This window comes from Dermacentor albipictus, chromosome 1 (genome assembly GCF_038994185.2).
Source record: "Dermacentor albipictus isolate Rhodes 1998 colony chromosome 1, USDA_Dalb.pri_finalv2, whole genome shotgun sequence".
Classification (NCBI taxonomy): domain Eukaryota; kingdom Metazoa; phylum Arthropoda; class Arachnida; order Ixodida; family Ixodidae; genus Dermacentor; species Dermacentor albipictus.
In genome coordinates this window covers 48,347,318-48,365,438 of record NC_091821.1, presented here as the reverse complement: position 1 = coordinate 48,365,438, position 18,121 = coordinate 48,347,318, and the positions used below count along the sequence as shown (strand labels likewise).

At 47.9% G+C, this 18,121-nt stretch overlaps 1 protein-coding gene and 1 long non-coding RNA gene across 3 annotated transcripts in view; one reads left to right on the top strand and one right to left on the bottom strand.

Annotated features, from left to right (window-relative positions):
- LOC135905762 (nose resistant to fluoxetine protein 6-like) overlaps positions 1 to 16,652 on the bottom strand; it is a 41,574-nt gene extending 24,922 nt beyond the window's left edge. The window contains exon 1 of one of the 2 annotated variants that reach the window (XM_065436820.1): positions 16,169 to 16,652. In XM_065436820.1, coding sequence (XP_065292892.1) covers positions 16,169 to 16,517 — 349 coding nt within the window. In that variant the 5' untranslated portion in view covers positions 16,518 to 16,652. Of the gene's footprint in view, positions 1 to 610; positions 676 to 16,168 lie in introns of those variants that run through there. The other variant, XM_070520769.1, reaches the window with a different exon arrangement.
- LOC135905789 (uncharacterized) overlaps positions 1,255 to 18,121 on the top strand; it is a 68,338-nt gene continuing 51,471 nt past the window's right edge. The window contains exons 1-2 of the long non-coding RNA XR_010565497.1: positions 1,255 to 1,391; positions 15,135 to 15,206. This is a non-coding gene — a long non-coding RNA (uncharacterized lncRNA). The remainder of the gene's footprint in view (positions 1,392 to 15,134; positions 15,207 to 18,121) is intronic.

Below are 18,121 nucleotides of genomic sequence, written 5' to 3'. Positions count from 1 at the left end.
GGCAAATTGTGCGCACTTTGTAGTGGAGGTACGCCACATGGTTTTCGACCGCTATGAATGCATACGAGCAACTTGAACGAAGTCTTGTTACTGTTTCCAGCGTGTACCTGTGTAGTTTGTCTGCGCAAGAAGACTTCTAAATGTAGCTCCTCTACGTCATTATGAAATGCGTATATAATGGTCTGCCCGACCTTTTCCCCTCTCAACGTACGCATCTGTAGTTGCCCCAAAGAATGACATGACCGAATTGACAGTAATGCTATGTTCACACTACGGTCGTAACGCGCGTAACAGCTCTTTTGGCGTATCGAACGTAACGGCTGTAAAAAACGTTACGGCAGTTAAGCCGGCACCTTTGTTCACATTTACTGCTGCTTAAATTACGGCTTTTACAACAGGCCAATCAAATTTGGAGCTGCAGAATCGACGTCACCAGCGGTCCAATATGGCTCCTGCCAACATGCAAGCGCTGGCCGAGATCGAAGAAATTCACGCTCAAAACAAACTTATAGTCATGTATTCGATCGCCCAAAGACGACGAAGGCGACGCAGAAGGGTTTGGGTGCGGCAAGTATTTCTCGACAGGGCCGTGGACGGCGATTTTCACAACCTTTTCGCCAAGCTCCGAATTGGTGACGCTGCGATGTTTCATAACATCATGCGCATGTCGCCCCAGCAGTTCCGCTTCCTTGAAAACCTAGTGAGACCGCCCATCGAAGTTAGGAGCACGCATCTGCGGCCATGGATTTCCTCGGCGGATAAACCAGATCAACTGAAAACCGTATCGCAAGGCGCACTGCAAAAATTTTCACGAACACAGCCAATCGTGCGCACGGAATGGCACTTCCCGCGCCCGGAGCATTCTGCAGACGGGAGGACGGAAGTGTCGTCACCGGTTGTTGAAAGCCGAAAGCTTATCGGTCATTGGCTGTGTCGCAACGGTCGTAACATAACAGTCGTAAATGTTGCCGACCCTTTAACACTCTCACCCACGATTTTTGCGAGAATTGCGCACGTTGGTACCTTTACGTTCGCAGTCTGAACTAGACGCATACGCTTGTTGCGCTTCCGCTTACGTATGTTACGAAAAATCGGCGCCTTACGAACGTAGTCTGAACATAGCATAAGGAAAAGGCTCATTTCACTGCACGGTTAATACTATACAATTAGTTTTCTTGTGACGCGCATTGTTATCACTTTGCTACATACCCAAGTGAAGTGCTATATATAGCCGGAGCGTAAACTGCGATGCGCCGCAATGTGTACAGTTTGCAGAGACGTGTGATCGAAGATAATACGAGGAAATATATTTACCGGCTGCGTGTCCAACCTAGGTAAAACTTCACAATTAGCGTTTATTTGCGACTTCCCGAGCATGCGTCATTCTATCGGTGAGTGAGAAACATGTTTACCTTGGTGTGAGTACAGAAAGTTTCAAATAGTAGTTCTGCACCCGCCGTGATGGCGTATAGTGGCTTGGGAAATTGCGCTGCTATTTCGCCCCCATCGAAATGGGGGCGAAATACAAAAATGCCCGTGCACCGTGCATTGGGCGCACAAAGCACGTCGTGTGTTTTTTTTATTATCTTTTATTTACGGATACTGCAGGCCTTTCTCGGACCCATGCAGGAGCCGTAAATTAAAACCCCAGAATTTCATTTTACTTATTATGCTTACTTGTTTATTATTTCTCGAATGGGGAATGCGGTTCTCTTGTACGCTCATAGTCAACTTTATTTGTGTTCCCCAGATGATGAATCATATCTGGGAAAACACCATCACGTAGACTGCTTTACATATTTGCTTATAAGTTATAGCGTGCCGTAAAAGCCTGCCTTTCCACATCGCGACGTTACTTTCATTGTCCTTGTTCCAAATGCGCCGACCAATGTTAAACTCTCGATGCCCAGCGTTTTCATACGCTTAGCTTTTCAGCATATCCGAGGCAAGGAGAAACGCTACATCAAGTGAGTGCCAGCCGAAATGTGCTAATTACCGGCAGATTGAATTCAGTGCGCACTGCCACACACCATTCCTTCTACAGCTGATCTCGTTCGGGAAATCGCTCAGGCTTGTATTTTATTCATTATTATTTCTGGTGTTTTACGTGGATTTATACATTTAGAACCCAGTTTTTTTTTTCTTCATGGAAATCTCTGTGCCCTGTTCAGAGCTAGGTAAGTTGCAGTATTATGACGCATGATATACTGGTCTCGCAAAGCAAATAATGTTCAGTGTTGGCGGCCAAGGCTTGCTCTGCGAGGGAATGTTATCAGCGATGTTTTGTTGCCGACAGCCAGGCGACTTTATTAGCGCATGAATCGAGCATTTCGAGTATCGATCAAGTGCTCCCAAGGTTCTTTCTTTCTTTCTTTCTTTCTTTCTTTCTTTCTTTCTTTCTTTCTTTCTTTCTTTCTTTCTTTCTTTCTTTCTTTCTTTCTTTCTTTCTTTCTTTCTTTCTTTCTTTCTTTCTTTCTTTTAATTGCCCTCGGAAGTTGATATTGAACAAAACAAATGGTAACAGAAAAAAAAGCTGGCGCATACGACGTGACCATCATTGCCGGCCTTGAAAAGCTGGTCCGTGGGTTGGAGCTGCCGAGGCCGAAGCGTGCCACGGGATGTTCGCACACACCCCTGGTACGCGCTAGTCTCGGCGATCTCCAACCCATGGACTAGTCCGAGTTCTAGCTTTGGTGTGCCCGTTAACGCATTGGTGTCCTGGCGGCACCGCCAAAGATACGAAATGATGACACATCGTTACAACTATGATACAAAAAAAAAAGCACGATTAAAGAAGTATAATTACGCCCAGCTACCACTCTGTGCCCTCTGCGTGAGCTCAGTGGTTGTAGTTTTCTTCCGCTGGCTTCGAAGTCGCGGCGATCGACATACCGTAGATTGCTATCGACCGCGGCGATATAGCAATCTGGTATGTGGTGCAGTTCAAGGAAGGGCGCTTTTCCGCAAGTCTATGCACGGTGCGCGACAGTTTCGGCAGCGTTGTATGTCCCCACTTTTTGGCCAGGATGGATGCGTTTGCTGCGTCAAAAGACGGTGAACTGAAAGATCCTAGGACATTTAGTTACAGAGGTTCAGAGTTTGTTATTCATATTTTATTTAGTGCCCCCATCCGAAGGACGACACACTAAGAAAAAGACGAACAACTACGTGCGCTAACTTCTGATTTTATTGGGAAAACTGACGCGCATTTAAATTATATTGCGCGATTTCGCAATACAGCTTTGCGTTCACACCGTATGCGAAAAGCACGTAAAAGCGGATAAATGGAACAGAATCCTGATAAGTAGACGGGCCGTATGGGCAACCAGCGCTGAAGCTTCGCGTGCCGACAGCAGCGCCGTAACACACAGCCTAGCGAGCGGTAGACACAGTTTCCAGTAGCACAAGCAGTGATTTCGTGTCAGCAAATTCACCGATTGTCTTGAGTCACACTTTTCACGGCTCCTCAAACGGCAGGGAACCGACGTGCTAGGACGTAGCAGCGCATGCGCTCTACTCAGCGCGCATGGCCATGGACAGAACTTGGCTGGCCGCATCGCGCTAGGCAAACATTGATACAGGCGCACGTTTCTTATCGGTAAATATGTCGTGCCATCTTCGTAGCCTCCCTATCGGACGGTTTCAGCATATTTTAGTAACGCATGAAAACTGTCGTAGCGCCTCCTGGCCAGCGCTGGTTCCCCATGTGCGCTTGGCTAAGATAACGCGAGGGAATCGTGCCGCAGGTCATAAATGTGATCTTTGCGAAAGCGGTACAGAAACCACTGAGCAAAGCTAGAACCAAGAAATCGCGCAAGTCCAATATAAGCTTGTGTCATTTTTGAATAACATCATTTGGAAGTTAGCGCACGTGCTTCTGCTTTTTTTATCGGTCTTCCGGGACGCGTTTGGTGTTAAATACTATGTTTACCACAACAGCAGCAACCAACTCACTCAGACTTTATCGTTACCGCGAGTTTGTTTACTCGAGCATATGGAAATAAAATAATAAATGATCGGGTTTTACGTGCCAAAAACACGATCTGATTATGAGGCACGCCGTATGGTGGGCAACTCCAAAATAATTCGGACCACGCGGGGTTCTTTCACGTGTACTTAAGTTTTACATGGAAATCTCGCACATCTGAGTGCCCGAGGGGAGCATTAATTAAACATTTTCGAGGTATACGACAAGGAGCAACTCTTGGCGAAGTACCGGGTCTCGAAACGGTCTATGGGTGCTGCATAGCTATATATTGGCAGAGCTGAGAATTAAGTCAAATGCTGACGGCAGATAAGCATCGAGCACACGTCAATGTCGAGTTATTACGGCGGGCGTGTTCTTCCTTGTCTCTAAGTCTGGTGCAGTGCAAGAACAGACGCAGAACAGGCACGATTTGTGGAATACTATCTGCGCGCAGTTACATAGGAAGCGTAACAAATGCATGCATAAGCATACACCAACAAAAAAGCGTTATCTCCGTATTACTGTCATATGACGCCAAAAATGCTAATAAGTCACACATGCAAACGCCGGATTATTTTCGTAAAGGTTGCGGCCACATACAACCCTCCATCAAAGATACTTAAAAAGAAAACCTTATTTCCCTGTCGCTACAAGTAACTTCCTGGGTTTATTGACTGCGGCACTTGCATACGGGCGAACATTAGAAATTCGAAGCGTGATTTGCTTTGCCTCCGCTGTGTCAAGGGCAGCGAGAAAATAAAACCGACTTTCCGCTTCTTTACGCTCCCGACATGCATTTTCCTTCCTTGTATCAATCGAGCCAATTGCTCTGCGCATCACGAATCAGAGGCGTACGCTACGGCTATCGATCGCTGGCGCGTGGCAGCCGCTTCGTATACACGCCTGGTCACACGAGGCCGTGCGCAGGAATAACAAGCGGAAGCTCGGACGCGGAAAGGCGGTGCAGTCTCGAACTCTGCATGCTTGCGGAGGCCGCGCCGTTTCTGCGTATTCAATAGTTTCGTCCAAGTGCGGCTCTTCATTTTATTGCGCGATCACAAGTTATGCGTGTGTACGCCCGAGGAAGAGGCATAGACTTCGTAAACGGCTTCTGATGGCGCATGTAGAAGGTTGTCCACATTTGGGAGGAATACGTCATCAAATTGCACAGCGTTCATAGTGCAGCTGAAGTTCGGCACGGAATCGAGCAGACTAATTACAAGGGCAAATTGGGTTAGTCGGATTGGATTCGTGGTAACAAACAAAACAGCGCAAATCACAAGATACTATGTTGCGTCGCGCACTCATTTCTTTGTCTTTTGTCCGCGCGCTGTGTTTTGTTTGTTACCAACATGCAAAATATTTATTAATAGGTATCCGCATTAGGCGTCGTCTGAGGCACGTTTACCCAAGGAAGTATAGATATTTGATAAACTTATCTATACTGGCTTGAATACTAATTAGGCTATTTCCTTAACGTGGACGACCATGTACACGACGTCACCTCGCTGAAAAATAGCCTCTCTGGTATGTACACATATAATGGGTCCCTAAACCACTCCGAGGTCGAGCTCCTGTCATATATTGGCAGCTGTGAACCACTTTCAAGGGAACATATTAGCGCAAATTTTAAACAATGTCGCCGATATAACAAAGTCAAAGGCATATGATGAAATAACGACTATACGCGGCCACCGCGGTTTCTCGTTCGTTTTCGCTACCCTCTCAACAGGTGCCCTCTGCTCGACAACTCCATGTAGTGAGTGTGGCAAACGCCAGTGGTTGCATCTGCACATCAGGGGAAAGGCTGCTCCATTGCCTCCCCTCATGACGCTCCTCGCGACACCGACTCAGTGAAAGCGTCACGGAAGGATTACTGGGGCACAATGGGTGAGCCCTTCTCTGAACACAAACACGGCTACCGTTATGTCGCTATCGAACCTCGTAGAGCGACCAACCGGAATATTTTACTCTGCTGGCGTCACTACGTGCGTTGAAGGGACCGGAAAAGTCCGAACGGGATTTTTATTTAATTTGTGCCTTCTCCGCGGGCGTGTATAGGGCCAACATTTACGAAGAAACTTTGCAAGCGGCTGCCATGTTCGCAAAATGTCGGATCTTGTTTATAAATCACCGTCAAAATGATTACACCCTTAAGGGTGTTCGCTTGTCACACGGGTAACACCCCTACCGCAAGGGCCTTACAAAAATTTATAGAGGACGACAACGGAGTTATAACTAGGCGTGCGATGACAAAATACGTAGTTGAAAACTGTGTAATCATTCTGACAGCTTTCGTCGCAAAGAAATATTTGACAGGAGAATTTCACAGGTATAGATAGGAAGCTTAATTTAATGCACTTTTTATGTCGCCTGTCACAGCTGTCATCATTTTTACTTGCAAGAAAATGTCGGCAAACAAGATAATAAGATGCCATCATTCGTTCCCACCAACAATTTGATCTTACCCCTTAAACGTGAGGGTGTTAGCCACGTGACAATCTAACACCCTTTATACACCGATAAAGGTATAAAATGTTTAGAGTGTACACTGTTAAGCAAAATTACACCCTTTTGCCACGCAACAATAATCGTCATCTGTCTTGTCCGCATTTCATTTCTTTAACGCGGTGAACCCTGTACTTCCAATTCACGAACGGCATGCCCGTTATCAGCATGACAGAGCATTCTCGACAGGAAAGTAGCGAGAGCAGCGTTTTCAAGGAAGGAAACGCAAGCAAGACAGATGACGATTATCGTTGTGTGGCAAATATACACTCGAAAGGGTGTACATTTGCTTAAGAGTGTAGGGGCCCTTTAAATGGCCCCTGAAACGGTTCGGAGAAATGTTGTAGACGCGTAGGGAGTGGCGTTGCTAGGTCGTCTGGCACCCGGGGCCCATAGGTCTTCTGTCTGGAGCCAGGTAAAGTTTTGAGGTCAACTTGACCGGTGCTCTCGTGATTGCCGGATCCTCCAGCCATTTGCTACGAGGTTTGTGGTTAAGGTTAAACAAATTATGGGGCTTTACGTGCCAAAACCACGATCTGATTTTGAGGCACGCCGTAGTGGGAGACTCCGGAAATTTCGACCACCTGGGATTCTTTAACGTGTACCTGAATCTAAGCAGTTTGAGCATCTCCAAGCGACGGCAAATAACAGTACCTTTGTTCTGTCCAGCTAGGTGGCATTTTCATATTTTTAGACTCTGGCTAAAGTCAGCTCGGGCAACCTGTATACGAGGTGATCATCTTGAAGTTTTATGGAATCTTTAAAAACCGCCTGTTGCAGATAACAAAATTCTTGTCCTTGAGCTGGATTAGTTAGAGAGGCGTACATTACTTGCGCAAGAAGTTGAAACACATATTGAATTAATTAACAGATATTCAATAAGTAACTTCTTAATTAATTACCTTGCGGCACATATTGCAGTTTACCAAATTTAGCCGGCAAGTTTGTGAGGCGTATCTACTTGGAATGAATTTCCAGAATGAGACCAGTTTGGTTATACCCGTCGTGATTGCTTAATTAGTGGCTATGGTGTTGGGCTGCTGAGCACGAGGTCGCGGGATCGAATCCCGGCCATGGCGATCACATTTCGATGGGGGCGAAATGCGAAAACACCCGTGTACTTAGAGTTAGGTGCACGTTAAAGAACCCCAGGTGGTGCAAGCTTCCCGAATCCCCGACTACGGCATGTCTCATAATCAGACCGCGGTTTTGGGGCCTAAAGCCCCATAATTGGTTAATTTAAACTGGCCATAAAATGCACAGTTGGTCCATTTTCTTTATTTAAGAAAACGCTTTTCTTATGCATATAAGCGTAAGTGTAACGGGGACGCCCATGTATTTCGTCCCACACTTTTAGAAATATCTCGAAACTGGTGTCATATCTTGGAAATTCATTTCAAGTGGACGCATCTTGCAAATTCAGCGGTCACAATTCGTAAATTAAAATGTGTGCCGTAACGTAATTAAGAACTTAATTAGTAAATCTTTGTTAATTACTTGAATATGTGTTTGAATTTTTTTGTGCAAGTGATGTCCGCCTCTCTGAACAATCCAGCTCAAGGACTGGAGTTCTGTTATCTAACATAGGTAACTAAAAAAAAAATTCCATAGAACTTAGAAATGATCACCCCACATAGCAGCGGCGCGCGATAGCCTGACCTGCCGGCAGCAAGCGGCCGCTTATCGACGAGAAAGCTGACCAATTCTAGCAGCCCTCGCGCCATCCTGTGAGACCGCGTGTCGACATGACGCGTGCTTTCTGAGAAACTGTCGCATCAGAAACACGCGGGCCACGGCTTGTGACGATGCACACAATGAGTCGTTGTACTACTGTAGCCGCTCCGCGGACGCATCCGCTTTCCCGGCCGAAAACAGCGACAGCGGAACAATGCCCGCGTGGCGCCGCACTCGCGCCCGGAGCGTTCGTGCCATCCTGTCGAGCCGCCTAGCGGTGCGATGGCGCTCGCTCGAGCACGACGCCATAGAGACGACGCTCGCCAGGCACTCGTCCACTCATCGCGCCGCGGGGGGGATTCACCCGCCTTCTGTGCAGCGACCACCACTACGCTGCTCTGGCAAGGGCGGCGGGTACGAGGTGCAGCCGTTCTGGCAAGCCCGCGAATTTTCTCGCACGCGTCCTTCTTCTCGGATGTTCGGCGCGACGTCATTCATGCGTGCGAGTGTAAATAGAGGCCGATAGGAATCGCGGAATGCGTAACTGGTCGCTCGCTCGGCCTGCCGGCTGCGCGTGTCCGCGGACGTGGGCCGCGCGTCCTTCACGCCCCGGCGATCTCCTTTCAGTTGCCCCCCATTTTGGAGATAAGCCCCTTGCGACGGTGATGACACGACTGCGTGCTCCAAACTCCTCAGTCTCACAATAAAGTTTTTATGATGATGATGACGATCCGTTCGCCGCGGCATCCCCGTATAGCCGTCCGCAGATACCCTCGATTCACGAACCCGGCGTCGGATCCTCTGTCGCCCGATCGCCGATGCGTCGCCGGCGGCCGGTACATGTTTGCTATCTGTACGGTCACGCGCATGACTACGCTCGTGGTTAAATCCGTCATAAAGAAAGCGTATGGAACAAAAAAAAGTAACGCGCGCGATACTCAATAGGCTAAAGTTCTGTTCGAAGAGATGTATACACTGAAAAGGATGAATAGTTGTGACGTGTTGTTGACGGAGAAGCAACAATGACTTTTTTAGCTGATGCCAGTGGCGGCTGCTTACTTCCTGCTTGTTCTTTTTTTCCTGCCCTTCTCTCATGCTTCGAAGGAGTTGTTTGTGGTACCTGAACAGGGAGTACACGTGGGGCTATAGAATAAAAGCTCTGTGATTGAAATTGGCCGCTTAGAAATCAGTATGACTGCGGAATTGTTCGTGCCCCAGCGGTTACGTGTTTGTTTTGTTCAAGTGCGTCTTGGATCACTGACGTGGGTGGTACTCCCGAATGAAGGTTGTCACCACGGACAAATCCAGGGAACACGCAGAAACATTCCGTCACATGCTGCTATAAATATAGCTCACAGATGTCCCCACGCTCCACACGACAATAAACAATCTCTTGCTCTCTGTAGCTCGGCTCCTCCTTTCAGCATCGATTTACCGTCCAATTGAGCCTCCCTATTGTTTACTTTTGCTCTGATGATTAACAGCGGTTGCATAAGGGAATCCATTGTTTCCGCTTCGGCAACGTGGTTTCCTAGCCCTTATATTTTTGCACCAGGCCGAAGGCAATTATGGCAAGCGGCAGACTGAGGATTATGCAGCCACGCATTTCATCAGGGTGCGTGCCCGCCGCGGCTCAAAGAAAGGTGCCAGTGTAAACAAAGGTTTTGAAAATAAAGGTAAAGATAGAATAATTGAAAAAGAAAGTGATAAATTAGAAAGGCTATATGTTAGTGAGAGGTTACGGTGTGGGCCCAAAGGGAAGCTAAAGACTGCGCCCTACAGAAGATTGACATATATAGCCAGCCCATCAAAATCTATACATTGATCCCTTAGCCACTAGACACAGGTTGAGTTCTTGGGTCTCACAGATGACACCCCTACGAGAACTGTACACGCAGCTTTTGCCAGCGACGAAGCACTTAGGCCTCGTTACGTACCTGCTTTTATATTCTTATACAATAGGGTTGTTTGCCTATAGCAGCTTTGTAGCTTCGCAGCGGTAGGCCGAAACAAGTCAGTTGGTGCTATGGCGATGCGGGCCACCAAGCGCTTCTCGTCGTCTTCTTCTTTCACCACCACCGTGTCCGGTGCCTTCGGTAGATATATATATATTTTTTCTCGAGTCGGAACACGCAGTGCAAATGCATTGAATTTTACGGAGCAGGTGGGTTATACGCAGTCTCGCGCTTGGCTCCCACTTAAAGTTTGGACAAGAGAGAAAAAAGGATGGCGGCGTCACTGCAGCATACTACATCGCTTTCCTTAATCTGTGCGCCATTTTCGTGGAGCAAATCGCAAATAAGAAATTGCTGTCTGTCGCACGTTCGGCGTTCTTTGGGTAACAAGACGACGAAGTGAGAGAAAGAAAAATTCCGGTGTCTCAATAGGGCGGCTATCGTTCTCTCTGCATCACCACATTTTTGATATCCCCAGATTGATATCGGAAAATCGGGGATATATTTGGGACGCAGCCGCAGCGGGGCACGTGAAACGTCTCTGCGCGTGCTGCACGCGGCGTGTGGGCACTAGAAGTACAGAAATGACGTAAGGGAATTGTGGGGTTTTACGGGCCAGGATATGATCATGAGGCACGCCGTATTAATTTACGACTACCGGGGGTTCCATAACGTGTACGAGATGTACGGTATACACGGGCGTTTGCGCATTTCGCCCCCATCCAAATGCGGCCGCCGCGGCCGCGGATTCGATACCGCGCCCTCAGGCTTATAACGTAACCAAATGCACAAGTTACATTTATTCACGCATTAGGAAGCATGCATGCCTCACTTATGTTACAGCTATACATATAGTGGACGTGTTACGGTCTCATTTTGCAATCGTGCTCGCTCCTTATTCGTAGTGGGCCCATTTGCTTTGCAGAGGGTGTTTGGGCACCATATATAGGGTAAAGAAGTGACCCCCTTACTGGTGGCACCCGAGACTGCTCTGCGCCGCTCGAGCCCGGTGCGCACACGTAGATGGCCGGTGCTCCTGCGCTTGCGCTCTCTATAGAGACGGACATGCACATTGCGCCGCGGTCAAGGGGATTGGATATCCTCTTATCTATCTGCACGAGTGTCTTCGTGATTATTTTCTACCGTAAGTGCAGAACGCAGGGAGGCCACAGCTGAGCGAGCGTGAGATTTCTGCAAGAAATTACGCACTTGTAGGCCTTAAGAGTCCTGATGAACACCAGTATGATTTTGATGAATTATACCTACTATGACATAGTGAGCTCACAAACGCGGCCATACCTGCTCGAATGGATAAAGGTACAGCGAAGCTAAGCTTCTAAAGCGCGAGGCTAAATTTAGATCCGATTGCGTCTTGCGTAGCGCTACAACGGCGCCATCCGCGCACGCGACACATATGATCAAGTAACGCTTCTTTCCTCTGCACAACGATGCTAAAGTGAAGCACATGACGTCTATTCACTCATTCGAAAGCTTTATACGCTTAACTTATTACACAGCTTACGGTCTGATCTTACAATCGGGCTCGCTCCCTAATCTTGCTTGGCGCAGCGTGGTAAAACGTGTGTGTGTGCGTGTGTCTGGGGAGAGGGGGGGGGGGTGATGGGAGGGATTGTTAAATGGTATCATCCTGCCTTGCTGACCGATTCTCTTCACGCCATTTCTTGACCCTGCGTTTCCGAGCAATAACCGAGCAAGCGTGAAATTCCTGTAAATTCGTTGAATCAGCACGGAAAACGACGGCAACACAAGAAGGAAGGACACAGGACGAGCGCTGTCTAACGACTGAAGTGAACTAAGAAAAACGCAAAAAAAGGAAGACACCATCTGCGTGCACATGTTATTAGGTCACATGATATAAATGGCCAAGCATTTGCGTCTCACAATATAGGAAATAGATGGACGGCTCCGAAACGCAATAATCGCACATCTTGTGTATTTGAAAGGTTTCTGCAAGTTCACCAGCTTATTTGCCTTTGTGTTTGGGCACTTGTAGGCCCCATAACTCCTGATGAGCATTGGTTTGATTCTGATGGATTATATCTGTTATGACTGAGTATGGCTGAGCCTATACTGCAGGAGCTATGCTTCTCTGTACGCCGAGAAAGTTGCTGCATTTAGCTCCGATTGCGTCATGCGTTGTACGACAACAACGCCATCTATGCACGCGACGCATGTGTCATCTATGGCTTCTTTCCTCTGCATGACGATATCAAAGTGAGGCGCGTGGTCAGTATGCTTGCAAAGATATGCACGACAATGCCATAACATGTTTTCGTTACATGCCATTTAAGCAGCCGATTTTAAAGACGTTTCACGTCAATAACCTTCCAGCCCCGTCCACCTTGAGCTCTCTCCCTACATCGATAGATGCCCTCTTCTACCGTTCTGTTATCGTGCCAAGCAAAGCGCGACCAGCGGCTCTCGCTTTTCCCGCTTAATTGTATATAGCGGCGGCTGCGGCACGCGCCGGCTCGGACCGTCGCGGCCGTGCCGTAAATCGTGGTCTATACACGCCACGACAACTCGCGCAACCGAGCGTCAACAGCGCGAGACGGAGAGGAAAACTCAAACTCCGGGCCCTCATCGCTCGCGCAGATCCGCGTGTTAAAAGATTACGACGCCCCCGGCCAGCCTATGCACCTCCTCGGAAGACATCCCCTATAACGCCCCCGACTCAGCGAACGGCTGACTGTCTGCGCCGGTGGCGTCTTGACGGGATTTATGCCCCACTTAGGCGCGACGGACCGCTTTTTCCTTCAGTGTCATCGTTACGGCCGCCGCGGGAAACCCACGGCGAGCGTCCAGCGCCGTTAGTTGTCCGTTCTGGCCTTCGACCAAGTTTCTTTGCCGCCACGCGATCGGTGTCCTAACGGTTTGCCCCGTCGATGATCAATAGCTGTTTCGCTCCCTGTGACGATGCGTTTCCCTTTCTCTGTCTCTTTTCAGCGTGCCCTGTCTGGTTGCTTGTTCACGGTGTGCTAATTCTTAATGCTCTCATTGGTCCTTCATAAGCGCCGTCATTTGTTCATGATGGACTTTAGCTATACCAACTAGTTGTAATATACATTACTGTTTTGATACTACGCTTGAAGCAGCTATACGGATCGAGTAACGCTTCTACATCCTTTAACCAGTGAATCCCACCTAACGTGATTGACGAATTAAAATACAGTGACTTTACTCAGATGTGCATATTTCAACTGAATTTATTCTCTGCTTTTGTGTGCTTTTCTAGGAATTAACAACGACGGAGTTGGTGTTCCCGTACGTCATGTTTGTCTGAGAATTGTGCTGACTGTTACCATGCTTCACGCTGTACGATATAACGATTTCTGCAATTATTTACGTGATGAATGGTAATCACGGTTCTCAATTTACTGCTGCGTGGAACACATATATTTAACCCCGATGCTATATTTCTGCCTGTTCTTTTCTCAAAAGTAGGCAGGCGTTGTGCCCCTTCCGGTGGCAGCTGCCAGCCTGCTCTTTGCTTTCCCTTTCCTGTCAAGTGTATATGCTTTCAAGAATGGTAATAATAAGCCGGCAGATCCCTCGCCCTGCGAGAATCGATGTTATGCGAAGCAGTGTGTAACTTGGAGCCTACCAAGTTAACGAAACGACCATGGCAGCACCAAGACGTAGGCGGCTGTTTCATGACCTACATGACACACATGTCATGACATTCTTGTCATGACCGATCATTTAGGTTCGTCATACACTCTTGTCATACTATGCCAATTGTGGTACATACCAAGATGCAGGCGGCTGCTTCAGGACCTACATGACACATGTCATGATATTCATGTCATGACCTATCATTTATGTTCGTCACATACTCTCGTCATATACTATGCGAATTTTGATGCCTACCAAGTTAACGAAACGTCCATGAGAGCGCCAAGACGTGGGCGGTTTGACAGATACTGTTAAGGTGTTCAAATGTTTGCCAAGAAATGCTTCGCATTTAATAACCTCGATGAGGCAAAAGGTATGCGCTCTGTTTGCATCTAGCACAAAGCTAATTGCTACCCCTAAAATGCGTACTTAACGTGAGTGGTTTAGAGCGCACGTAAAGTGAAGAATTGCGGCGAAGCAGGCGACCTTAAATCAATAAAACGAAACACGCGCGCATAAGACCTGATATTTCTACGTCTGTTCGTGCTTTCTTTCGGGCCTAAACTCTCTAGCAGTGCATGTATCATGATGGAAGCTTCACGTCGTCATTCGTGAAGCGCGTTTACGACAGCGGACATTTTGCAGCACCCACTTTCAAGCGCTTTCAAAATTGCCCGCCTTGACCTATTATATATTGACCTAATATTGTATTATCCACCCTGCGTGGATTTCGTGTCCGCAGTATGTACTAAATAAGTAAATAAATAAATAAATAAATAAATAAATAAATAAATAAATAAATAAATAAATAAGATATGCCAGAAACGCGCCAAGTTTACTTGCAAAAGGACTCTCTTAGCAATAAATGGTCGTTGAATGTTACGTGTACCTGTAGTTCAGAAATGTTCATCGCTCTGCTGCACCCCAAATGTACGAAACTAATTCCGAAGTCCTATCGTCGTATTAATCTCGCTTTGGGCCTGTCTTATTATTATTATTTTTTATTTATCACAGTTTTACGCGTATCTGTTATGAAGTTACTGTGTTGCTACATATTTGCCCGTTATTCCGTTTATTCGCTTTCCGAAGAGTAATATTAGCACATAATCTTGAGTTTTTTCTCTTATTTTTTATTTTCCGCCAATTTGGGATGGTTTGTACGCCGTTGGGAGTGTCGTACACAGAAGCCCACAGGCAAGCACATGGGCCTTTTTCCTTCCGATATTTGCGGTACCTCGCCATCATGTTAGAAATACTATGTACAATCTAGACGTGTTGTACGCTCATAAAATTTTGAAGCCAGCTCTGGGCAAGACGTAATTGTAGACATATTTATTTGCGAACTGACGGGTTTGATGTTTAACATTCTTTTTAAATGTTCCTTATTGCCACAGACGGGCTTCAAGAAATGGCGCAGTGGAGGGCTACCTGTGTTTTTTTTTTTTTACCGGCTGGGCTTTTTTAAGGTGAGTCTAAATGTAAGTGCTCTAACGTTTTTTTGCATTTCGTCCCCATCACGACGCTAACAGCTGCAGCCGGCAACCGAATCCACGATCTGGTGCTCTGAAGCCGAACTTTACAACCAATGATCCTGCACCGAAGTGAGCTAATCATAAAGGCATAATGAGGAACTAAAGAGCGACGGAATCATGAGTGAACTAAGCCTAGCGGGAAACAGACATTCACTTTTCACTATCACCGAGAACGCAAAGGCCACCACGTTTTTTGTTTGTATTGTTTTATGAAATATTTTCTGAAGTGGTGCCTTTTTTTATCCTACTACTTCCACTCCATTATTTCTTTCCTCCTCCTACTCATTGGGTAACAAGAACACATCTGGAATCGTATAATCTCAGTTCATCAATTACCATGAGATGCGCATGACAAACTATGAGACTTCACGAGGTCGAAGCCTTACAGTTTATCACGCGCGCAGCCTGCTCGCGCAGTAAGAATGGAATCCCGCGACGAGTTGCAACACATTTTGTATGGAGGTTCTCCAGAACAAGAGCACACATGCGTCAAAAGAAAGCAGTGCCTACAGTGACATTTGCATTGCCAGAGCGGAAGAAGAAATAGCGCAGTGTAATAAATAACTTGCCGCACTCTCTGTAATCTAGCAACGAATTGGAAATCTGAGGCCCACGCTTAATCCCAAACTAAGCATTGTTCTTGGACATGTAGTGAGGGCTTACGCAAGTGAATAAGCGTAGCCCGCTAGAGTAAAAGAAGCTGTAGTGCCAGTAGCTGAAACGCTACAACTAGTGCGTCAACCGTGACAACAGGACAGACCCCAGTTACTCACTATACTGCGAGAACTAAAAATGCGCCAAACGTTTGCAGCGAACAGAATGGACTCACGCTTTCAGCTCGCGCGTGAGCACCAAGTCTTTGTCAAAAAGAGCAAGAAGGCCGGGCCCGTACTCACTTTCTACGGCCCAGATGTCCAAGTTTTTCAAGGCCGGGCCGATCTTCATGAGCGATCCGATACAGCCCGTTGAAAGGCGCTGATCGTAGATGAGCTCGCTGACCATCGGGTAGAACTCTTTCAACATGATTCGCGTGATGCGTTCCGACAGGGAGTCGAAAGCCTCCTTGATGGGGTCCGGCTTTGCCGTCGTCGTTGAAGCTGTGGTCCGGCCGACAGAGAGGCCCGTCACAGGCACAGCGCGCGTGGAGTTGCCGGCCAGCTGCGCCGAGGCGAGCGACGAGGTGGCCACGAGGAGCAGGAGGAGGCCGCCAGTGCATCTCAGCTGCTCCGACCTGAGGCCCGTCATGGTGCGACTAGGTTCTGCGGCGGATGCGGCCGACCAAGGGGGGTTCCGCGACGGTCGCGTACGCGCTAGCCCGTGCCGGCAAGGGGTTCGCTAGCACTTGGAACCGCTGGCGTCCGCCACAGATGGTCGAATGAACACGGGGCGACTTTCGGGCTCGGAATAATGGACTCGGAACTGGCGATGAATTTACGTCAGCCCGGCCGCTACAGAGGGGGGTGACGGGAAAGGCAGAGCGGGGGAGGCCCCGCGACGACATGCCTTCTCCTCCCCCACAGCCGTTACCGTGTCGTCGGCGCTTCCCGCGGCGCGTGCCGACGGCGCGGGACCTTGGTGACGGTCAGCGCGTGCTGCTGCCCCTGTTGCCGTTGAACTTGACCAATCGCCAGCTTCGGGAGAAAGGCGGCCGCTTCTCCTGTGCACGGGGCACGCGTCTTCGACGCCAGCCGATACGCTGGCATTGAGCGCTCATGTGGTGCGCCCCGTTCTCGCTGTGACGTCAGCGCTAGTGAGACTTTTCCCGAGTGATACCTTTCAGCAAGAGGGGAAAAAAAAAAAAACGAAGGCGACTTTGCCGAAGAACACCCCGCGCCACAGGGCGTGTGGCCCATACACTCATTTACTTTCCCCCTCTCCCAGCTTTCTTCCTTCCCTTTCTAATTGCCGCATTTGCAGCGAATGCTTCACGTGTTTTTCTAAAGGCACGTGGCGTGTGGCGCGTGCGAGACGGCGCCCTCCTGTTTGAGAGGACGTGCTGCCTGAGAAGGCCGTACTTTCAAGGAATTCCAGGACTTAATGGAGGTCTTATGGCGGTATTGAGCACCCTGTTCGCAAATCACGAGCTCTAGCTGTGTGACAACGCTCGGCTCTTCGCTGGGATAGACAAACATTAAGAGCGTTGTTTAGCCTTTTTTAGAAACAAGCGTGTGGTTCGCAGCGATAGGGCATTTACCACTCGTGCCCGCTGCAGTTGTTTTCCAACTCGGCTGTTCATTTCCTTATTATTGGTGATGTCACCTTTTTGTCATGCACCCTAGCATTGTTTCTAGCGAAATGTTTTTGGATTCCTATAAGGAAGAGATCGCGCAGTTGGGGTGGTATATGCGGCCATAAGCGTGCTCAGACTAAGCATCTGCGTACTTTAACGTTCACTGGCCATTACTCTCTCCATCGTTGACACTCTATAGCTTTGTTTACCCATTGATTATGATACGTCCTGCGAAGCCATGTCACGGATAACTTCAGTGGCCGCAGCATGCTAGATAAAGATGAAGCACTACATATATTACCGCGACAACGACATGCAAACGCAGAAATAACAATCCTGGTTCATAAAAAAACGCTCGACGTTATGAATAATGAGAGAAAAGATAGATTAAAGAAGGCGACCCAGGCCTCGGTCGCCTTTACGTATAAATGAAGAGCGCTCTTGTAACCTTCTTGAGATTCTCTCCTTAAACTGTCTGAAAAAATTCACTTTTTTGTTAATTAATTTAGTTTATTGAAGAGCCTATCTGACACATTGCTTAGAGCCTATATTTTCCCTTCGTGATAAGTGAGCGCACTGTGCTCGTTCATTAGTCTGTAAGTGTAAAGAGCTTTATATA